The sequence below is a fragment of the Phascolarctos cinereus genome, unplaced genomic scaffold (assembly GCF_003287225.1).
Source record: "Phascolarctos cinereus isolate Bilbo 61053 unplaced genomic scaffold, phaCin_HiC Scaffold_4;HRSCAF=312, whole genome shotgun sequence".
Taxonomy (NCBI): Eukaryota; Metazoa; Chordata; class Mammalia; order Diprotodontia; family Phascolarctidae; genus Phascolarctos; species Phascolarctos cinereus.
In genome coordinates this window covers 251,112,610-251,138,144 of record NW_027555847.1, presented here as the reverse complement: position 1 = coordinate 251,138,144, position 25,535 = coordinate 251,112,610, and the positions used below count along the sequence as shown (strand labels likewise).

The following is a 25,535-nucleotide window of genomic DNA, read 5'->3' as shown; positions in this document are numbered from 1 at the left end:
CACAGGACCTGGAGTGAGATGACCTGGATTCAAATCCCAGCTCCAGCAGCAAAGAACAATATAAAACTATATAAATGAAGATAACTTTAAACAGTAATAAAACAGATGAAAAGCAAGCTACAACATTGGGACTAACTCATAAAAGATAGATTTGTCCTTTCTTTTAATAAATAAAAAAAACTGCCAAAGCATATGGCTGTCTATATTATTACTCATAATCACTGTTTTATTTTATTTTAGAGAATTTTATATTTTAGGTAACTTAACTGTGAGCATATAAAATGGGATTCTGCATGATGTTTTTAAACAAAATTTACCTATTTGAAAAATACTTGAATTACCAACAAAGCCCAACAGCAAGAGATAGAAAGAGAAAATTCCACTGAAAATAACTATAGACAATATAAAATACTTGGGAGTTTACTTGCCAAGACAATGAACATGATTACAAAACACTTCTCACACAAATAAAGTCAGATCTGAACAACTGGAAAAATATCAATTGCTCATAGACAGGCTGAGTTAATATAATAAAAATGACAATGCTACCTAAATTAATTTACTTATTCAGTGTCATACCAATAAAGCTACCAAAAATATTTTATAAAGCTAGAAAAAAAATAAAATTTATCTGGAAGAACAAAAGCTCAAGTATATCAAGGGAATTAATTTTTAAAAATTCAAAGGAAGGTAGCCCAGCCATACCAGACCTAAAACTATTTTATAAAGTGGCAATCATCAAAATTATTTGGTACTGGCTAAGAAATAGAGTGGTGGAGATCAAACAAATGGGAAAAGGACCCACTTGTACAAAAATACTCATAGCAGCTCTTTTTGTGATGGCAAAGAATTAGAAACTGAGAGGATGCCCATCAATTGGGGAATGGCTGAGCAAGTTGTGGTATATGAATGTAATGGAATACTATTGTGCTATAAGAAATGATGAACTGGCTGACTTCAGAAAGACTTATATGGTCTGATGCTGAGTGAAGTGAGCAGAACCAAGAGCACTTTGTACACAATAACAGCCACGTTATGCAATGACTAATATTGTTAAGCTGAACCCTTCTCAGCATTACAAAGATCTAAGACATCTCCAGAGGCCTCGGGATGGAAAATGCTGTCCACACCCAAAGAAAGAACTATGGAAGTCGAATCGCTATCACTTACTTTTACCTTCTGTTGAGTTTTGTTTCATCTTTCTGATGGTTCCTCCTATTGGTTTTAATTTTTACTTACAACTTCACTAACGTGAAAATATGTTTAATAGGCATGTAAATGTAAAGCCTGTATCAGATTGCGCGCCGTCTTGGGGAGGATGGGGGGGAAGAAGGGGGAGAAAAACTTTCAACTCAAAAGCATATGGAAGTGATTGTTGATAAATCAAAATAATTTAATAAAATTTTAAAAAAATTAAAAATTAAAAAAATTTTAAAAAGTGGTGGATCAGTGGAATAGATTAAGTACATAAGACATAATACCATAAGCAAATCAGGAGAGCAAGGAATAGTTTACTTATCAGATTTATGGAGAAGGAAAGAATTTATGACCAAACAAGAGAGATAGAGTATTATGAAAGCCAAATTGGATAATTTTGATTAAATTAAATTAAAAGATTTTTGCACAAATGAAACAAACGCAATTAGGATTAGAAGGAAAGGGGGCAGCTAACTGGCGCAATGGATAGGACACCAACCCTGGAGTCAGGAGAATGTGAGTTCAAATCCAGCCTCAGACACATAACACTCACTAACTGTATGACTCTGGGCAAGTCACATAACCCCAACTGCCTCACCCCCCAAAAAAAAAAATTAGAAGGAAAGTAGAAAGCTGGGAAACAATTTTTTACAGCCAAGTTTTTTCTGAATAAAGACCCTATTTCTGAAATATATATAGAGAACTGAGTCAAATTTATAAGAATACAAGTCATTCTCCAATTGATAAATGGTCAAAGGATACGAACAATTTTCAGATGAAGAAATTAAAGCTATTTACAGTCACATGAAAAAAGGCTCTAAATCACTATTGATAAAAAAATGCAAATTAAAACAACTCTGAAGTACCACCTCACACCACCTATCAGATTGGCTAATATAGTAGAACAAAAAAATGATAAATGTTGGAGAAGATGTGAGAAAATTGCAACACTGACGCATTGTTGGTAGAGTTGTAAACTGATTCGACTATTCTGTGTATAATCTTTCATGCAACAATACAACTAATAGGTCCCAAAATATCCCAAAGAGATAAAAAACAAAAAGGAAAAGGACGTATATGTGCAAAAACATTGACAGCAGCTCTTTTTGTGGTGACAAAGAACTGGAAATTGAGGGGATGCCCATCAACTGGAGAATGGCTGAACAAATTGTGGTATATGAATGTAATGGACTTCTATCGTGCTATAAGAAATGATGAACAGGTGGACTTCAGAAAAACCAGGAAAGACTAACATGAACCCATGCTGAGTGAAGTAAACAGAACCAGAAAAATGTTGTACACAGTAACAGCAACAGTGTGCTGTGATCAATAGGACAGAATTAGCTCTTCTGAGCAACACACTGATCTAAGACATCTCCAAAAGATTCATGATGGAAAATGCTTTCCATATCCAAAGAAAGAAATGATGGGAGTCTGAATGCAGATCAAAGAATACTTTTTTTTTTCCACTTTATTTTTTCCATGTTTTTTTTCTTTTGATTTGTTTCTTCTTTGACAACATGACTAATATGGAAATGTGTTTAATACGATTCCAGGTTTTTCTGAAGTCTACCTGTTTATCATTTCTTATAGTACAATAGTATTCCATTACATTCATATATCACAACTTGTTCAGCCATTCTTCAACTGATAGATATCCCTTCAATTTCCACTTCTTTACCACCAAAAAAACAGCTGCTATAAATATTTTTGTACATGTGGATCCTTTTCCCGTTTTTATGACCCCTTTAGGATACAGACCTAGAAGTCGTATTGCTGGGTAAAAAGAGTATGCAGTTTTATAGCCCTTTGGGCACAGTTCCAAATCACCCTCCAAAATGGATGGATCAGTTTACAACTCCACCAACAATGCATTAGTGTTCCAATTTTCCCACATCTCCAACATTTATCATTTTCCTTTTTTATCATGTTAGCCAATCTGATAGTTGTGATGTAGTACTTCAGAGTCATTTTGATTTGCATTTCTCTAATCAATAGTGATTTAGAGTAGACAACTCCAAAAGACTCACAATGGAAAATGCTATCCACATTCAGGGAAAGAACTATAGAGTCTGAATCCAGATGGAAGCATACTATTTGCTCTCCTTTTCTTTTGTTGTTTTGTTTCTTCTTTCTTGTGGTTCCTCCCATTAGTTCTAATCCTTCTCTACATCATGATTAATGTGAAAATATGTTTAATATGAATATGTAAGTAGAGCCTATATCAGACTGCATGCTGTCTTGGGGAGGAGGATAGAGAGGGAAGGGGGGAAATTTTAAACTCAAAATCTTATGGAAATAAGATTTAATTAATTAATTATTTAAAATTAAAGGGAAAAAAAAGCAATGACAAGCAGGACACTCAGAAAAACCTAGAAAGACTTAAATGAAGAACTGCTGTAAAGTGAAATGAGCAAAATCAGGAGAACACTGTATACAGTAACAATATTAAATTAGCTATTCTCAGCAATACAATGATACGAGACAATTCTGAAGAACTTATGATAAAAAAGGCTATCCATCCCCAGAGAAGAACTCATGGGACTCTGAATGCAGATCTAAGCATACTTTTTCTTTATTTTTCTTCAGTTTTGTTTTCTGTGTTTCCTTTCACAACATGAGTAATATGGAAATATGTTTTGCATGACCACACATACATAACCTATACAAAATTGCTTGCCTTCTCAATTGGAGGAGGGAGGAGGAAGAGGGGAGAAAAAAGGGAGAGAAAGAATGTGGAACTCAAAATTTTTTAAAATGAATGCTAAAAATTGTTTTTATTGCTTGTAATTGGGGAAAAAATAAAACATTAAATTTATAAACAAAAAGAAATAACTGGTAACTAACATGAGGATTTCAGAATTAAGAAAAAGTCAAAATTAACATCAGATTAGATATACAGAGATGAAAAGGCACTAATTACAATTATAACAGCTCTGACAAAAATTATTTAAACAATCTATTGACAAAAAAAACAGAGTTTAATAAAGTAGAAAACAAGTTACCCAGGGGAAAATCTCCCTATTTGATGAGAAGTGTCAGAAAAATTGGAAAGCAGTCTGGCAGTAATTAGGTTTGGTCAACATCTTACACCACACTCCACAATATGTTTTAAATGGATAAATGACTTTAATATTAAAGATACTTTTATAAAAAAGAATAACAGATCATATGACTCTTACAGCTATGGGTAAGAAAGGTATCCTTAACCAAACAAAAGATAGACGAATCGGAAAATATAAAAAAAAAACTTTTATCACTTGAAACTGAAAAGCTTCTGCACAGACAACATTAATGAATCTAGAATAAGAAGGGAGCGGTCAAATTAGAAAAAAAAATTTGTAAAGGGTTTGTTTTATATATACATATATATATGATTAAAAGCCATTCTCCAATAAATAAATGGTCAGTGGATATGAACAGCTTTCAAAAGAACTGGAAAATATTCACAACCACATGAAAAAATGCTCAAAATCACTAATAATAAGGGAAATGCAAATCAAAACAATTCTCAGGTTTTACCTTACATCCTGTAAATTAGCCACAAAAAAAAATACCAACAATGTTGGAAGGCTTATGGAAAGATAAGTACGCTATACACTGCTGGTGGAGCTATGAAATGGTACAACTTTTTTGGAAAGCAATTCAGAATTATGCAAATAAAGTGACTAAAATATTCATACCTTTTGAATCAGAGATTTTATTACTAGGCTTATACCCCAAGGAAGCCATCAAAAACAAAATCGTCCTCATATACTCCAAAATATTTATATCAGCACTTTATGTGATAGATGAGAATTGGAAACAAAAAAGATGTCCATCAACTGAGAAACAGCAAGGTTGAGAAGAATACAAAGAAGCTTGGAAAGAACTATATGAACTGATGCAGAATGAAGTGAACAAAGACAAGGAAATAATACATACAGTAATTACCAACAATGTAAATGGAAAGAATGACAACAAAAAAATAAAAAATAAATACAATAAAATTATAAAGATCTTGAATAGAAGAGATATGGGAAGACACTCCCAATCTACCCTTTTGTGGAAGTGGGAGATCCACAATTGTTACACAATGTTTCAGGTTTTCTCAATATGTCAATCAATTTTGTTGACTGTTTTGAACAAATATGCTTGTCATATGGGATGGCTCTCTGGGAAGAAGAAGGATATATGAGATACTATGGTAATGTAACAAACAGAAAATATCCATAAGAATTTATTTTAAAAATCTATCAACTCTGAAGAATGAAAAAAGGATAAAATAAAGAAACATAAACTGGCTTTCTTAGATATGTTTAAAGGTCCAAAAAGGTCCAGAAACCACCTCAACCAACAAACACTTTGGTTTCCTTGCCAAACATCAAGAGTGTTACCCAAGGGTAACAATGACTTTAAAGCAGAAATTCATTTACAAAAAAAATTATGGAGGATGAAGCCAGAAGATTGATCACAAGCAATATTGTTTCAAAAAAACAGGGAAGACCATGCTTCATAAACCTTCAACTATTTAAATATCCCCTGGTAGCTCATTAAATACTTTGCTTAAGTAAACAAAGGCACTGGAATTAGAGTTTGAAGACATGAGCTCAAATTCCAGCCCTGACCTTAGTCAATTCACTTAACCTCTTTGGGTATCAAGTCTCTTCACATAATATCAATAAAAGGTTTAAAACTGATGGCCACTAAGGAACTTCTATGAAACACTAAATCCCAATCCCAGACAAATGAAATTTATCTCAGCAAGTGAAAAAAGAGGTTTGAACAGGTGCAGAATTAGGCATATTCAGGCATGATCAGTGAGCTTTTTTGTTTTGCTTAATTGTACTTCTTTGTTACAAGACAGTATCTTATGGGGTTAGAAAATATTGGGAACTGACAATAATGTTTAAAAAAAAAAGCAACAATTTAAAAAAATTTAAGATATAAAGAAAGAAAGCAGGACATGATGAAATTGCCTGACAAAAAGGTAATATGAGAAATTTTTTTTGCTTGACTATGAATTACAAGAGATTTTTCTTTTTTTTCCCCCAATGAGAGAACAGACTAGAAGGGGGTGAAAATGGATTTTTGTTACTTCAAAGTTAAATTTTTAAAAATTAATAAAAATAAAAAACAAAGCTAGATCCAAAAAACATGCACAACGACTATAATTCACTAAAGAAAGGCAACAAAACTCAAGACAAATTCAATAGTCAATGTTAGTACCAAATTACTCAAGTTAAAGCACACATCCTTTTTCTCTTAACTATCTTTATCTTTTAACTACAGAAATAAAAAATGACATTTTATTACTGCAATTGTTCAATTTGGTGGTATTGCTAAAATGTTTCTGGAGAATGTATTTTGTGATAGCACCTTATTTGGGCAGTCAAAAGGTATATTGTATCAAAACAAAATGTATCAATTAAAAAATGGACAGGAATAATACAAAGTATATGTAGTAGAGGTACTTTTCAAATACACTGAAATGCAGAATTAGAGCTGGAAGAAATTTTGGAGATAAATTCATAGAATCTTGGCACTAGTAGAGAGCTCAAAACTATCTAGTCCAATATGCACTTGAATCAGAATGTCTTCCTCAATATTTATGACAAATGACTATCAAACTTGCGGAACCCAGTAGGGGAATCTATATTTCGAGGAAGCACATTTCATTTGGGAACAACTATAATTGATAGAAATTTTTCTGTAACTCAATTAAATGCCCTTGCAACTGATTTGTCAATTTGGCCTAGGACACACTGTGTGACCTAGTAGCTACCTCTAGGATATTAGAGGAGAATGGTAAATGCTGGTGACAGAAATGATTTCCTAGTGCTTCATGTATCACCCTTACAAAAAAGGACACTTGTCTTCTCCTGTAATTGACAGTCCCAAAGAACCTCATTTTGGATTTATTGCAAAAGAGGCTCTTTAATTACTCAGCAACAGCTCTTTAAAGGAGACCAGTCCAAATGGGCTAGGAAATTTTCCACAAAAAAGCTAAATCTCAGGTGATAGCTACAGGTTCACCCTTGCTTCACTGTGAGGTCAGAGGATAGGTACAAAAATGAATTTATATGGCTTTTTAAATAAAAATTTAATTGCTAATACATAAGTGTTCATACACTGAAGGAAAAATAAATGCTAAAAGGCAAAATTTTACAAAGATAAATTCTTAAGAGACCAGTCAATGAACTTAGAAAACATTGCCCTCATTCCTGGGTTTTTACTAAAAGGCTATTGACTTTTTAATATGATAGCTTCTGAAGAACTATCAATAACTGTCACAACCTAAGGCCACTTTGAAGTAAAAATACAACAGGAAAAGAGAAACTTGTTGTACCAATCACTTACTTCATAAATGTTAGGGTGCCACATTTTCGTCAGGAATCTGAAGGTAGGTGGTGAATATGGATAGTCAATAGGAAATTTAATATGAGCCTAGAAAAGACAAAAAATACAAATAAATTATAAGACCTTGGTATTTATTTCCTTCACTAACTAATCTCACTAAAGCCCAGTAAGAGAGTTTGCTCTTACTGACCACAGTATAAGAATTCATTAAGCTACAATATGAGTCAAAAGTTCCAATTCAGACTTGCCCCAAATGCCATGAGAATATTTCTACTTTAAATCTTTTTCAAGTATTTCCAGATGCTTATTAAAATCATCATGCCAGTTTTTTTTTTAAATGAACTTTAGGAATACAAGAACACCCAAGTCTGCCATTTCTTAACTTGGCTTTAGACAATTTAATCTCTCTGAGCCTCAATTTCTTCAACCTGTAAAATAATGACAATTCCTACACAGGATTCCTACACACAATTCCTTACATGATTTTTGTAATGATTAAATGAAATTAGAAGTGGTATTATTTTGTAAACAGCTGTGACAAAATGTTATTCAGGTGCACAGCAATGTTATATTACATAAAATCTGTTACTATTTTTTCTAAATGAACACTATGATTATTATATATAAAGAATCTAAAGATAAAAGTCACTTCAAAAGCACATATTAATATAGTTAAAAGATACAGCACTCTTTTTACGTACTTAAAGACAAGAAAGAAAAGCATTTGTTATATTTTATATTTGAGAGGAAGGTACCCTTTTAGAAATATAATTCATTAGCATTGTTAAGAGTAAGATTTGAGCAGCATGACATTAATAAACCTAACATTTATACAAAACTTTTAACAGCTGCAAAGCACTTTATAAATATTATCTCATTTTATCCTGACAACAACCCTGGGAGGTAGATGCTATTATTATCATCCCATTTTTACAGATGTAGAAAGTGAGGCAGAGTTTAAATGACTTGCCCAAGGTCACAAAGCTAATCAGTGTCCAAGCAGAATTTTAATTCAGGTATTCCTGAGTCCAAGTCCTGCACTCTGTTCACTACATCACTTTTCTGCCTATGAATATTAGTCTGAATTTCCAGTATTCAGAATAAACGGATGGCAGTAACTTCTGGGAAGCACTTGTAGCTGAAAAGGAGGAAAGTTTTCCTTTCCTTTTTACAGCACACCTATAATGCCACCAAGAATGATGCTATTGGTTTTATTTCATATATGTTTCACATATGTTCATCTGTATATCTCTAAGGAGAGAAAAAAATCTAACAACTCTAGAGACCAGCTGAGGAGGGTATCCCAAAAACACAGAATGGACAAAGCAATAGATTAAAAGGCTTGAGTTCAATTTGATGAAAGGAGCTTGAGCCAAGGGACAGAGTCCTATAATGAAATCATGATATTCCAGGAAAACATAAGATTGTAGACCAATGAACAGCTATTTCACTTTAGGTAGTGAAGAGATCAGATACCACTTTACAAAAGACATCTGGAAAATGGCTGAGGCCTTACAAAGATTATGCGTTGAAAGCATTTTTAACTCACACAGGATGTTAGCTAGACATATGACTCCAACTACGTCTTAAGAGAGTAAGCACCCAAAAGAATATATGTATCAAAATCCAGATAGAAAGGAAGGCAAATATGGATATAGCATATGGAAATGTACAAGAATGTCAAGTCTGCCTCAATCTGAGGGAAATCTCTAACCTCTTTCCAGATTGATACTTTAGCTTTGGAAGTTCTAAGAGAACAGTGGCCACCTACAAAGGCTTACCACTCCCTTAGGAGGTACTAAAAAGCTCCATTCTCCCTAAATCATCTATAATCACAAAACTGGAGTTACACATGCCAGTGCCTAAAGGCATTTGCTTACTCAATAGTGATGAACACACAAAGTGATCAGAAGTCAAAGTGAATCGCCACAGAGGTACCAAAGATTACACCAATGGACATTATAGAGGCCTAGTAAAGGCTGACTTACATGCACCACTATATGGATTCAGCTAAAAGAACAAACAAGGCAACTGAGCTAAAGACAGAAAGATGAACTTTAAAGATATAAGTGTAATTGAAGTAATGAGACATTTATAAAGTAATGAGATCTGAAAGTTTGTCTATGCCGTAAAACAATTAAGTCTATAGAATGATTGGTGGTTTGATATTCAAGCAAAACATCTATTGTACTTTAGAGGCAAAGCATTCAAAAAACCAATAGAGACTTATAACTTTCAAAGAGCTGAAGAAAAGGTAGGCGCCCATCAACTGAGGAACAGCTGAAGGAACTATGTTATACAAATGTAATGGAAATATACCATAAAAACTAGCATGAACAATCCAGAGAAACTTGGGAAAATGTATGTGAATTTATGCAGAGCAAATAACACAGAACTAAGAGAATATTTTACACAATGACTACAAGCAAGTAAAATACAATTGAAAGACTTCAGAATTGTGATCAACACAACACAGTGACCATTTTTAACTTGGAGAACTGAAAGCAAAAAAAGTTTCTCACATTTTAGCAGACAGGTAGTACAAAACAGATGCAGTATGAGGCAAACATTTTCAGACATAGTCAATGTGTTGATGGGGGGGTGATATTAACTGTACTTATTCATTTGTTAGGAAGGTTCAGGAGTGGGGATTATTTAGAAGGCGAAAGTGATATAAAAATCACTTAAAAAATTTTTTTAAGTTCAAGTCTGTCTCTTTTTCTTTTTTTTTTTGTTTTTGTTTTTGCTTTTTCAGAGAGGCAATTGGGGTTAAGGGACTTGCCCAGGGTCACACAGCTAGTTAGTGTCAAGTGTCTGAGGCCGCCTTGGAACTCAGGTCCTCCCTGACTCCAAGGCCAGAACACTATCCACTGCACCACCTAGCTACCCCACTTTTTTTTCTCTTTTTAAAATAATGAACAGTGTCCTCCCAGTTAACTTTTCCTCTTTTGTGACTATAGATGATCTAGGGAGAATGGAGCTTTTTAGTAGCTCCTAAGGGAGTGGTAGTGATCTATGGGTTCCTGACAGAAATACTTTTTTTTAATGCTTCAGAGTCCCAGAAATCAACATGAAATAAATCTGTCTACAAATATAATTGTGACACAGGACATTCTTGAAAATATATATAATATTTTGGGTTTGTATTATATAAACTCTGAAATTAAACATTATATAAATGTCATGGGATATTTAACAGAAGACTCAACTTAAGTCTACAAATGTGGAAAAAAAGATTTAGGACTAAAGAAAGCCAGGCTGCAACATGCTCTATTAGTAAAAGTATCATAGAAACAGCAAAAAAAAAGTTTTTATACTATATATCTTTTAATTCTAATGATGAATGTCCATAACTATACGTAATATGTACCTAAATGTACCAAAACTAACAAGCAAATATTACTCTCTTGGGAAAAAATAAACCAACCAATCAAGAACTGGTAGGTACAGTAGTCAAACATCTGTCAAGCATTTTTTTTTACCCTGCAGTTCAGACAAGCATACTTTTTGTTGCTAAAAAAATCCAAAGTAGTCTGGAGAAAAAAGTATTAATTCAGAGTGTGTTTCTATAATTATTACTACTTCAGATTTGCCCTGGTAGAATTAAGATCTTACTGCAAAATCAAAGGCAAATATTTCCTACAGAGTAATAAAACCAAGACATAGATGGAATTTGCCAAAGAAAGCAAACATAAGAGAGATTTTGAGGCTAAATTTAGGTAAGTTCTTCACCATATAAGAGATATTAATATTGTTCTCCCAAGTTGTAGCTTGCAGTACGCCCCAGATATCCTCCCGTTTTTAAGTCTGAACACTCGAATTTTTACTCTGGTCACTTTACTGCGATTTTCATGATTCTGGGTACCTTCACAAAGGTCCAAGGAGGCTGAGCAGAAAGAACAGAAACTGAGTGAAATGACTGACTTCTAAGCTGAGTAGTTCAGAAGACACAACAATGCTTAGAATTGTGGGAGAACAGAATGTGCATGAAGAGATTAGAAGTAAAAGGAAAACTTAAAATGTTCATTCAGAGTATACAAAGACTTTTTATGACTACATTTATTAGCTACTATATGAGTTTTCTACATTGCAATCAGTTGTCTAAATCCTAGGGTAATAAAAGAAATGGTAAATATAATTACTAAGCAAGTGTCAGTCTGATAAAAGATTATGGAGAATGGGGAGTTGCCACAGTATAAAAGAAAGGCAAAATTGCTCCAAATTTCAGAAAAGAGAAGAAATCTGAATGTATAAAATATAGGCCAGTAGCCTAACCTTCAATTTTTGGCAAATTCTACAAAAGGATGGTCTATGAGCATCTTGAAAAGAAAGAAGTGATCACAAAGAACCAGGTTAACCATCTCTCTATGCACCTGTACTGCTCAGCATTTTTAGCAATGACTTGGATGAAAACATAGATGGCCTGTTTATCAAATTTGTAGGTAACAGTAAGTGGGGAAGATAACTAACAAGCTGAATGACAGACTCAGAATATAAAAAAATAATCATAATGACACTATAGAAAGATGAGCTGAATGTACTATGATATATATTACAGATAAATATAAAGTCTTACCCTTAGGTTCAAAAAGTCTCCACAAATTTGAGACAGTCTAAGTACAGCTAAACAACAGTTTGTGCAACCTTAGGCCGCGTTAATAGTAACAGCATCTGGAACAAAGGAGATTCCAGTTTCATTTGTCTCTGCCCTAATTAAACCATAAGTGGAATAGTCAGCTCAGTATAGAACGTTATATTTTAGGAAGAACACTGACAATCTGAAGAACATTCAGGAAAAAGAGACCAATCTGCTGAATATAGGCCCTCAAACTATACCATGTGGGGAGAAATGGAAGGAACTAGGAATGTTTTGCCCAGAAAAGAGAATATACGATAACTATCTTCAACTATCTGAAAGGCTGTCATGTGGAACAATTACTAATTCAGTTTGGCATTAGAGGGCAGCACTAGGAACAATGGGTGGAAGCAGATTAAAGACAAAAACAAAAAAACTTTCTGACAATTAGAACTTTGCCAAAGTGGAATGGGTTGAAGAGGCACATGGTGGATTAAATGAGTTACCATTAAAGCACTCTGCACACCTTCAGGCACTATATAAATGCTAGCTAAGATGCTGATGATTTTTAAGGGGCTCTTGTTCAGGTATGAGTTAGACTAAATGGCCTATGACGACACTTGCAATTCTAGATATTCTGTGGCTTCAGTCATATTTCAGCTTTCTCTTTTCCAGGCTAAATAATCTCAGTTCATGAATACACCAGATATCCCTCAACCTATAGGTGATATTACTTTATCTCCCCCTCTCCCCTCCCCCACCATGCTCACCCCCTCCCCCAGCAAGCCTTTTTAAAAGACTGGGTTTTGAAGTAATTATCACAAGTCTCCTAGCCATTTAAATGACAGGGAGCTATAGAAGGGGGAATATACAACAGTCCCATAATCCAAGTCAACAAGCACTTAAGCGCCTACTATGTGCCAGACACTGTGCTAAGGGCTGAACCCATCTAAACAGGCATAAGTGAAGGAGAATACTATATAAGATGATTGGAAAAGCAGACTGAAGCCAGGTTGTAAACGTCCTTAATGCCAAGCAGGAAAACTTATATTTGATCCTGGAAGTAAAAAGGAAGGCAGAATTTAAAAAATCCACCATTATTAATATAGATGATACTTTTGTTTTATCAACCAAGTTCACAAAGTCAAGAAAGTAGAACAGATTAGTCAAACAACTCATTCTTTTTAAAAACGTCCATTATTATAATCAATACCAGATCACAAAAAAGGAGAGGGGAATTATTCTTTCCTCTACCATTCACATCTGGTCTATAATTTTTTTTAATTCTTGTTAAGACTTGTGTCCAAGCTGCATTACTCTTTGAGACTTTGCTTGTAGATGTTTTGGAGTCATTCTCTTCCGTGTTTGTTTCTTGAGCTTCCCTATCACCATGATAGCTCTTCAAGGTGAGATTCTTTTTTTGTTTGCTCATTCTACCAGCCTGCTTCCTAACTTTGGACTTTATGTTAGTGCTGGGCTCTGCACACTTCTGGGAAAGCTGTCTGGCCTAAGTGTCTGTCCTCTTATGTTCTGGTTTGCTATCACAGATCAGGCTAGAGGCCTACAAGCTTTCTGTACTCACAAAGTAGGGTGATCTATGGTATCATCAGAGTTCCACAACTTCCTGACCCAGGTTTGGGTCTGCTGACTTGTCCCTGGTTGAGAGTTCAGTTAGTTGCTGCTGGAAGTGGTCACTATTAGTCTGCTGGGAGGTTCTGCAAGTTCAGAATGAACTGAACTGCTAGCTCCGCTTTGGTCTGGGACTCCTGCTCTACTTATTCCATTGCAAGGTTACATGCTGAGCTAAAAAGGCTGGAACTAAATTGCTTCTCTGCTCCTGAGATCAGAGACCCACAACTATATTTCTGAAACTTGTTCCTTGCTCAGTACACTGCTATTCTATTCCCTGTGACTGGAATTGAGCAGTGGATGACAAGCTGCCAAAGAGTCAGTTCGGGGATCCCCTAGTATCCATTTCTGCCCTTCTACCCCAGTCTCTACTCTTTTTCAGTCTCTCAGTGATGGAATACTCCACAGCTGCTAGGTATGCCAGTCAGATCCCTTCCTCACTGCCCACAGATCTTTCTGTCTCCCTAAGCTGCCTTAGCTGGAAAAATGATTCACTGACTTTTTTGGGGGGCTTTCCCAATCAGAATTCAATCACACAAATTTTCTAGACTGTGATGGAAGAGAGACAGTGGGAATCTAGACTGTAATGTTTCCTCTCACACAGCTATCTTGACTCAGCCTCAGGGGAAAATTATTCTTATACAAGATTAAAGACTGGTCTTTGGCATTCAAGAGTTCCACTGACCCCTTTTATTAATTATCTGCTGGCATGATTAATTATCCAGAAATTATGTCTTCCCCAATGGGGAAAGGTACAGCCCACTACTAAGCAGACCTGGGATTGAAAACCTTCTCATGCCTCCTCAGTACCTGCCCTCAAGTCTCAGCTGGTAGATCTGAAAGCCAAGGGGTATTGAAGGAATTGACGGACACGGTGAGGCCAGACATTGTGATCAAGGACTGGTTTGCTGCCAGAAATGACTGTGGCTGCACCTACCATATCTATGTGAAACTGTTGTCATATAACTATGAGGAGAAAAAAAAAAGCAGATAACTGCGAGGTCTTAGCTGAGTTTATACCAGTGGCTGTGTATATCAAGCAATGGAGTAGTGGCGAATGGAAAAAGGTCTCCTATATATTCTCCAATTACTCCCCAAGAGTCTGTTACATCCACTTTCAGCATGGAGGCAAAGATACTCAGTTCTAGGCTGGCTGGTATGGCCTGAATGTCACCAATAGTAGCATTACCATCAGCCTTGAAGTCACTAGGAAACCCAGTCCTGAAGAAGGAGAGGACACTTTCAAGAGACAGCCTGAGACCCTCACAGCAAAAACTAAGGACATCAATCAGGGAATGACAAAACAAGTTGTGGTACATGAATGTAATGGAACATTACTGTGCCACAGGCAGAGATGGATATGAAGAATTCAGAGAATTATATGAATGATTCAGTGACACAGAATAGCTGTGTGACCCTGAGCAAGTCACTTAATTTCTGACTGTGGACAGGGGTATAGTTCATGGTCAAACAAGAGAAAGAAAAGGTCATGGGAGGTAAAATGGATAATCTTTATTATATTAAATTAGAAAATTCTGCACAAACAAAACCAATAGAGCCAAAATAAGGAAAGCAGGAAACTGGAAGGGGAATTTTACATTAAGGTTTTTTTTTTTGATAAAGATCTCATTTCTCAAATATATAGGGAACTAAATCAAATCCATAAAAATAACCATTGGGGCAGCTATGTGGTGTAGTGGATAGAGCACTGGCCCTGGAGTTGGGAAGACCTGAGTTCAAATCCTGGCTCAGACACATAATACTTACTAGCTATGTGACCCTAGGCAAGTCATTTAACCCTGACTGTCTCACCAAAAATAATAATAATAATAATGCTAATAACAACCATTCCTCAATTGATAAATGGTAAAAGGATATGAACAGGCATTTTTCAAAAGAAGAAATCAAAGCTATCAGTAATTATATAAAAATGCTCTAAATCATTAATAGAGAATTATAAATTAAAACAACCCTGAGATACCTTTTCATACCTATCAAATTGGCCAAAATGACTGAAAAGAAAAATGACAAATGCTGGAAGGGTTGTGGAAAATACAGGTATACTAATGCATTACTGATGGAGCTATGAATCAGCCCAACCATTCTGAAGAACAATTTGGAACTATGCCCAAAGGACTATACAACTGTGCATACCCTTTGAGCCAGCAACAACACAAGTAGGTCTCTACCTCAAAGAGATTTAAGGAAAAGGAAAAGGACCAGAACCCATCTGTACAAAAGTATTTATAGCAACTCTTTTTGTAGAAGCAAAGAATTGGAAACTGAGGGGATGCCCATCAAATGGGGAATGGCTGAACAAGCTATTGTGTATGAATGTGATAGAATGCTTTTGTACTTTAAGAAATGATGAAAGAGACAGTTTCAGAAAAACCTGGAAGGTTTATATGAAATCATGAAAAATGAAGTGAGCAGAACCAGAACACTGTACCCAATAATAGCAAAATTGTAAATGAATATCAACAGTGAAAGACTTAGCAACTCTGATCAATACAATGATTCACAACAATTCCAAAGGAGTCATGAAAAAAAAATGCTATCCACCTGCAGAAAAAAAAAAAATTTAAAGACTAACCCAAATATCCAGGTTCTCAACTCTTACTACACCCTCTTCCAGTCCAGATCACTTTCTAAAATACTGACTTCATCAAATTGCTCTCACACTGTCATCTATGGCTAGCTTTTACATCTGGACAAATAATCTCTGAAAATGCATATGCTCCTATGCTTGTCCATGTCAACTTTTTGTTTCTTTTGTCTTTGTTTTTCATTAAATATCCCTTTTGGGGGAAAACATACTACTTTTTCCTAGGTAAATTTTGCAATACTTGAATTAGAATAGCTGGAATCTGCAACTAATCTGATCTATCCCCAAAGGAACTAAGTTACATGAACTTGTAAACCCATGAAAAAAAGGGGTAACTGTGGACACTGGACAATTTACATCTCCAAGCAGATTAGATCCCCTCACTGTGCCTCTGAGACACTACATTCACTCAATGTAACATTTATTTACAGAATACTTATAATGTAGAAGAAAGTTTATTAACTTCGTCTAATCGTGGAGATAATACATGTGTACAAACAAGGCTGAATGTGATTAAATACCAAAGGAAAGGTACAAAGTACGCTGGAAGCAAAGGAAAAAGAAAGGGGGCAGGATGGTGGAGGTGGGTTTTACTGCTAGCTGCAAAGCTTCAGGAAAAAAGTAGCATTTGATTCAGGCTTTGGATGAGTCTCTAGGTTCAAGGAATTAACATGAGTGAAGGCATAGAAACTGAACAAGTTATCAAAAAGAAGGAAATCTAGTTCATCTGGAGCATACTAAAGGATAATAATGGTATGACATGGCCAAAGGATGAAATGACCAGCTCTATACCACAAAGAAATTTGGAATTATGTCTAGGGCTAACTGGGGAAACCCAGAAAAATTTATGGGCCCTATGCTCTTTCCCCAAACAGAAATATCCATCCTCTTTTTCACATCTAATCCAAATCCAGGTCAAGTCCAACTTTCTCCCACCAAACCTTTCCTTATCATTTTTTCTTACCACTTCAAGTTACCCTTTTTTTTTTTAGACCCACTTAGTATCTTGAATTATTACTAAAATTTAACTTTGTTATCACAGTAACTATTGTTAAAATCAATCTAATAAACAACAATTAACGTGTGCACGTGTGCTTAAAATGGAACAAAACCTCCAAAGACTCAGAACTTCAAGTGACCCAAAGAATGACAAAGAGCCACAATCTAGTTATAAGTAGGCTGCAGCACATTAACAATGATGATTTATATGCAGATATCACTCAGGAAATGCCTGACCAGAAAAGGCAGTCGGGCCAATTATATATGGACAGTCCAAATCACAGATAACCTGTCACTAGTAGGTATATCTGGGTACACAAAGAATTGAGATAAAATCCATCTATATTTCAGAGGAAATACCAGACTGCTGTGGAAGTAGTACTTTCATCATACAATACTGTAGTACTGTACTTTCATTGGAGATAGAGGTGAAGAACAGAATAGGGCCCAAGATGAGACAAAAATAAGACTAAATGCTTATAACAGAAGCCACAGGTTCTTTTTCAAAAACTTAGGTTTTCTTTTTTTAAATTCTTCCTCTCCTCAAATAAATTCTACTAAGACCCTAAGCTGGATCAGAAACAGAAATGGAACAGAAGTGCAGTCTCCTGCAGCAGCCAAAGGAAAAGGAAAGAAAAAAGGAGGAAAATCTCATTTTATGGGAGCAAGGAAGGGGAGTTCCCACAGCAACTAAGTCACCCAGGACAGCTATTCCCAAATACATATTAAAGGAACATATATAAACTGGGGTCATGTAAACTGGAAACTGCCTTTACATTCCAAAGGAAAGTTCATAGGTTTTATAATTTCCAGTTACTCCTTTCTTAAATAAAGTCTACAATAATCGTTCTACAACCTTGAGGCTTAGTAAAAGGTTCTCAAAAAGTGACACTTAGGAAACTATGCAAGAACTTGCTTAATTTACATATCCCTTGCCATTGTAAAGATTCAACTATGTAAAGAGACCTGCATTTATAGCAGAGTATTTCCCTAACAAAGGTGGTAAAGGTGGTGAGAGGTGGAAATCATTAAATCAAATATACATGAGGTCTGATGTCCAACCTTTTATACAAATGGTTATGAATTACTGTAGCCAGTAGCATACACTTATAATCCTTTCTGTCTGAAAGGCAGCCTCAGCCAAGGTGTGGACTGCTTGAGTTGGGGAGTCCTGAGTTTAGTAGAACTACTAAACTAATCTGGTATTAGCATTAATTTCAGCACAAATTGGGGAGGAGGGGAAGGAAGAATACCACAAAGCTGACAGGCTGGAAGTGCAGCAGGTAAATTTCCATCAGTACAGAAATTGGCCTCTGAGTAACCCCTTCACTTTCAGCCTGGGTAAAATAGAAGAAGACTCAACCTCCCCTCAACATCTCCAAAAATCAAGAGTATAGCTTATGTTTAGAGGTAATCTGGTGAAAGAGTGCTTGGCTTGGAATCATCACAAAGACTGGGTTCAAATTCTAGTTTAAAGGAAACAGACTCTGGCCAAGTTACATATCCTCTACATACCTCAGGCTAATTCCTCGATTATTTTAAATGACACACATTGACTGAGTATGCTAAGCAGAAGGTCTCATCATTTTGTATCACAGATCCTTCTCATATTAACTATCTGTGTAGTGAAAAATAGATTTGGATCCCATCACAATAAATTCCTTCAGTGGTCTACACATTAAAAAAAAAAAACCAACTAATTTGTAAAAAAAAAAAAGAAAAATGTACCTCAGTTATTCAGAGAAGGAATATTTTTCTCAAATGGAAGACATTACTGAAGAAAAAAAAAAACAATGGATCTGATTATACAAAATTAAAGACTGTGTACAAAAGAAAGCAATTTACCTAAAATTTTTAGAAAAGGAACAACTTGAGGGAAAAATTACCATGTGTATGTATATGGAGAGGAGGGAGAGAGAAATAAGCACCTGCTCAGCAACTTAAAGTCTTAAAGACTGCCTAGAGGGAGAGGGTGGCTCAGAGAAGCTAAACTGCACATCACACAAGTATTAAGAGTCAAACAACAAGACTAGAACCTAGAAATTCTGGATTACAAAAAACAAAACAAAACAAAAACCCTAGCAGATGGCCCTCTATCCAGTGAGCCAAGTTGCTGGGGGGGGGGGGGAGAGAATCTAGTAAATATTATTAGATAAGGATCAGACAGACATCCAAAATACCTATTTCCCAACGAAGCAATGTTAGAAAATTACATTAAAGGACCGTTTTCTTTGAAGTCTTACTTTTACTGATAAGGCTTGGGACTATACCTACGCTTTCCTTGGTATAGGGAACTCCCTGTAAAGAACTCCCTTCTCCCAATGCAGGTTCATACCTCTTTAACTCATAGTATTCTAGAGAGCCTAGAGCATAAAAAGTTAAGTGACTTGCCCAGAGTCACACAGCCAACATGTATCACAGGACTTAAACCCTAGGTTTATCTGGCTCTGAGATCATTTCTTTATACACTACTCTACACTGTTCTCACTCAACTTTATTGATATTTTGCTTTTATCTCCTTTCACAACTATAATTCTCCTCCTTCCCCTAACCAGAAAGCTATTCATTTTTAACAAAGAGCAAAAAGAGAAAAACAGCAGTTCAGTAAAACCAAAAATACATGATGATGCCTGAAATACATGCAATATTTCACACTCAGTCCCCCTATCATCTTACGATAAAGGAAGGCAGCGTGTGCATTTTCTTAACTCTTCCCTGGGATCAACTTTGGTCATTAAAATTACATAGCATCCAAGTTCTTAGGGTTGTTGTCATTTTGCTTTTTTTTTTTTTAAACTGCCAAGGACAAAATGGTCACTATTAATAATTATATGAAAAAATACTCATATGTCCTAGTAATCAAAAAATAAGTCAAAATAAACTTAAGATACCATCTTAAACCCACTAAGATGCTTTCCCCACACAGACCCTAACAGATACAATTAGATGTAGTTGGGAAAGACAATCTAATATTTTTACAGTGGGGTTGGAAACCAATGAAAACATTTAAGAGCAATATGTATTAATGAGAGTCACAAAACTGATCATACTTTTTGACCCAGTGACCCTAAGGAATATAGCTCCTAAAATACCATTTAAAAGAGAAAAGAATACTTCTATAAAAATATTTTATGCTCTTTTATTTATAACAAAAACCCTATAAATCAAAAAATTGGCTTAATTATGGTGTATTTGTGATATGTTACCATAAAAATGATAAATATGAATCTAGGAAGGCATAGAAAGACCTATTATAAAGTATTGTAAAATTAAATAAACAATGAGAACCATATACTACTGAGTACATATTACCAGAAAGCCAAAGATGGCACTTCAAACAGACCTGGAAAAGAGGTACACTGATGCACCAACATTTTCCCTTGCTGACTCCCTATTTTAACATATTTGGCTCTCTTTTATTAAATGAAAGATTTTATTGTTTATTTTGTATTTTATTAAATTATTTGTTTTATTGGTAGATAAGATTACAATACAAAATTTAAAAAGCAAAAAGTGATATGCCTAAACAATGTAAACTTTCTAAATGTGAAATAATTCTAACGGATATGTAAAATGATTACACAGGGCAAAACAAGTAACCAGTAACATAAAATGGTACTTAATGACATAGTATCATGTTCTTATCTTACTTCTTCAAAATTCTTGCTTTATTTTTACTGCAACAAATTAGTAGGTAAAGGAACACCTTCATCAAGGTCATGAAATACAGCAGGACTTCTATGAGAAGAATTATAACTACTTGATGACATTTGAGAAACTGATCCAAGGATGTCTGTTTTGCTGCCTTTTTCTCATTGCAAATTTCCCTGTAGAAAGCAGAGGATTATAGGTCAAATTGCTGGTCACTTTGCTACCTTAAAAAAGTCAGATTTTTTGTGATGTTCTCCCACCTATAACAAGTAGCTTCATCCTGATTCTAAGTTATATGAGACATACTTGCCTTCAAAAATATATGAACCAATCCTTCTGGCACAAAATTTTCCATTGTTTCATTTTTGCCATGTTACTGGTTCACAGCAAAAATTCTCAAAGTATCAATTTGAACAGTGGCCAAATTTTTCTATCTCAATCAAATCCTATTCTTTGCTTTAAAACAGACTGCAAACAATCACTGGAGCACTTCCCCCTCCCCCTTCTTTCAGCCATTTTTGCATCTAATGATAATTTTTAATATAAAGTAGTTATCATAATCAACATACACTTGTTAAGCACCTACTGTTAGGTACTATACCAGCCACTGAAGGTAGAAAAAGCTTAACTTCTACCACCCTAATGTTCCTTATGGAAAAAAGAATTAAGAAAAACAGAGAGAATGGAGAAGGTTTTGTTCTGTGTCGATGGTCCTGAGAGGAAATGAAAGGGGAAAAGGAAACACTGAGAAAAGAAAAGAGAAAGAAGGCAGTGGAACTTAAGTCATCATTTGGTTGCTCAAGAAGAGTATACAAATATGGAGGAAGGAATGGGGACAAATGCATCAATTGAACTTCACTACTATCTGAACCAAAGGACAGCTAAACATGCGTGCACGCACACACACACACACACACACACACACACACACACAATCATGTGAAGCAAAACAAATTTCAATTGCAGTGGCTGGATGTTAAAAAAAGATTAAATAGAAAGAAAGCAATGTAAGAACCATGAAGCTAGTCTGAATAAAAAAAAAGGAAATTTCAGTTATAGACAATTTGTACTGAACACATTCCTTCTACTTCATCATCTTCTTTTAAGAGATGAGGGAAGAGAATCAACTCATCTATAAAACAGATGACAGATTACAAAACAACTAAAAAATATTTTTATGAGAAAACATACTTGAAACATATTTACAGAGAATTAAAATGAAAGGCTGCAGCAAAATAGTTATATGGCAACAGTAAAAACAGACACAGTTAAAAAAGAGAACTAAGAAAACTACATTTTGGTTAAAGGCATCAAAGAAGATTCAATAATATGAATAAGTAATCATTGAAACCATGTACTGGTTGTTGTTCAATGCAACAGATTAGGACCACCAAGTCCAGAAGCAAACAAACAGCATAGTGTATGATAAATCCAAAGACTCCAACTACTGATATGAGGCCTCAATTTTTTTAATGGCTGGGAAAATTGGAAAATCATAAAACAAAAATTAGGTTTAAACCAACATCTCTTACCATGCAACATAATAAATTCTAAATAGATATGATCCAGATATAAAAGATGACAAATAAATTAGAGAAGAATGAAAGCAGACAATTTTCATATCTATGGATACAGGAAGACTTCTTGACCAGACAGAGGATAGAGAGGATCATAGGAGATAAAATAGGCAGTTTTCATTACTAAAATTAGAAATTACATAAAAATTGCATAAAATAGAAAAGCTTTTACAGAAAGTAAATCAATGCAAGTCAAAACCAAAGAACAGTCAACTGGGTGGAAAATACATAGACTTTCTACGATAAAAGTCTCTGGTTTGCTATCTAATATGTTTAGGGAACTGATTCAAATAAACAAGAACAAGAGCTGCTCCTCCAAGAGGGAAATGATGAAAGTATATGAACAGGCAGTTTTCAAAGGAAGTAATATAAGCTATCAACAATCACAGGGGAAAATGCCCCAAAACATTTAATAATAAGAAAAGTGTGAACTAGAACACTGAGCTTCCTCTTCACATTCATCAGAATGGTACAGTTAAGAAAAAAGAGAAGTAACTGTTGGGAGGGGATTTGGAAGAACATACATACTAATGCAATGCTAATGAAGGTATAAACTAATACAGCTACTCCGCAAAGTAATTTAGAACTTTACCCCAAAAGTCACTAAACTATGAACATCCTCAGACCCAGAAACTATTACTATTTAAGTATGTAGCTCAAACAGAAAAAAAAAAAAGGGAAAGAACCCACTACGTACCAAAAATCTTCACAGCAGTACTTTTTATTGTACCAAGGAACTGGAAATTAACACAGTACCCATCAGCTGGAAAATGGCTGCACAAATCAGGACATATGAAAGTAATGAACTATTATTGGACCATAATACAGAAAAGAACAGAGTCAGAGAATACTGGGAAGACTTACTTGTATGAACCTTATGAAAATAAAGCGAGCAAAACCAACAACAATTTAAAAAATTACTGTATCACAAAGAAAAGTAAATCTGAAAGACTTAAAAAAAAACCGTTCAATGCAGTGACTAACCATCATTCTACAGGATCAACGATGAAGCATGCTACTGACCTTTCTAAGGGAGAAGTGATAAATAAAAACTGTGAGACAATGTTTCCCGTTGGCAGAGGAAAAGGTATGCCTCTAAGGAATAGGGGAGGGAGGAAGGACCCAGAGATAAGAAGGCACAGACACTGCAAAGAGACATCACAGGGAAGGGAGAACTGGGTAGGATGATTTAAACACTGGGTGATTTCTACCACATGACACTGCTAAGTGGCACAATGTAAAGCACTGGGCCTGAAATCATAAAGACCTAAGCTCAAATCATTCTCAGACTCAAGCTGTGACCCTTAGACAAGACAGTAAACATCAGTTTGCCTCAGTTTCCTCAAATGCAACATTGAGATATGAATAGCACCTATGTCCCAGGGCTGCTGTGAAGATCAAATGAGATTATCTATAAAGCACTTAGCACAGTGCATGGTTCATAATGGACACTTAATAAATGTCTGTTGTCTTCCACCTTTCTTTCCTTTCTTCCTTCTTTTCTTCTAATATTCCAGTATTGTTGTTATTCAGTTGTTTCAGTCACGTCCAATTCTTTTTGCCCCATTTGGGGCTTTCTTGTGCTGGATATTAGAGTGGTTTGCCATTTCCTTCTCCAGCTCATTTTACAGATGAGGAAATTGAGGCAAACAGGGTTAAGTGACTTGCCCAAGGTCACACAGCTACTAAGTGGCTGAGGCCAAATTTGAACTCAGGGAGATGAGTCTTTCTGACTCCAGGCCCTGCACTCTATCCATTGTGCCACCTAGCTCCTCCATTCCAGTATTACTCCCCTCAGAAACTGATACTTCTAAAATGACACAGAAAAAGGAAGGGAATCAGATAACGGGAAACTATTGACAAAGGTTATAACAGAATGATTGGTTAGAAGCCAGAACACAAACTGGGTACCTCAGGACTAACCCACAGAAAGATTTAAAAAGTAACAAATGAAATAGTATAAAATTTCGCAATAGCCTAGAAGAGAAGAATATTAAGGAAGACAACAAAGAAAACTTGCTAGAAAAAGAAATGTCTTCCATGTCATGTAACCAAAAATATAGAAGACTACGCATTTTCTCCAGGCCTCATGACCTCGCAAACTTCTCCAAAGAAGAATTATACACAAAAGATAAAGCAATTATAGTTTCTCCAGTTTAAGACCCAGGAATTCTCTGGAGATAATATCCCAATGAACAACAGAGAACACTTGCAACTCAATTCAACTTTTACCCTCCCCCCCATCCCCACCCCACACTACGCTGTAGAAATAAAGGTACAGGAATATATTGGAAAGCATATTCTGCCTGGGGTGACAGAATCTAAGCAAAGGTATAGCAAAGCTCAGCCTGAAAACTAAGGGATTAGGAAAGTGGAAGTCAGCTAGCTAGGTCGGCCCACTTCCCCACTCACCCCCCCCAATCAGAAACCAAGGAGTATAAAAGGAGGCTGAGACGGCTTTTAAGGTTCGGCCTCCAGGGTAATCACCTTCAAAGAGGAAAGGGGGGGGGGGTTCGCAATCAAAAAAATTGAAATTACAAAAGATCTGAAGAGGAAGAAAACTCAGTGAAAACCCTTAAGCATAAACAAATAAATTTTAAAAAGGAAGAGATCAATTACAGAAGAGAATACGACCTCCAGATTAAACAAATCCAAACATCTTTGAATAAATATTGCAAGATAAAGGAAAATGAATGAACTCTGGTGAGGCAGAAGTCTCTGTGGATTCCCTCAAGAAAACAAAAAGCCACAGCAGGATGTTCCCAAATGGTTCGAGAGAAAATTAAGAATCATGACAGCAGAAATAATTGGCAGACTAGAATTTGAATCCATGATGGCAACCCCCACCAAAGGAAAACAAATGACTGTGGATGCAAAACAGAAGTGAAAGACTATATGGAAGAAAACTAAAAGGCAATAACATTTAAAGAAAACACAATCTTTATTACAAGCAAAATATGTT

The 25,535-nt window shown here is 35.3% G+C and overlaps 1 protein-coding gene across 1 annotated transcript in view; it reads right to left on the bottom strand.

Annotated features, from left to right (window-relative positions):
• UBE2R2 (ubiquitin conjugating enzyme E2 R2) overlaps positions 1-25,535 on the bottom strand; it is a 126,843-nt gene that overhangs the window by 43,342 nt on the left and 57,966 nt on the right. Inside the window, exon 2 of the mRNA XM_020978895.2 lies at positions 7,537-7,623. Coding sequence (XP_020834554.1) covers positions 7,537-7,623 — 87 coding nt within the window. The remainder of the gene's footprint in view (positions 1-7,536; positions 7,624-25,535) is intronic.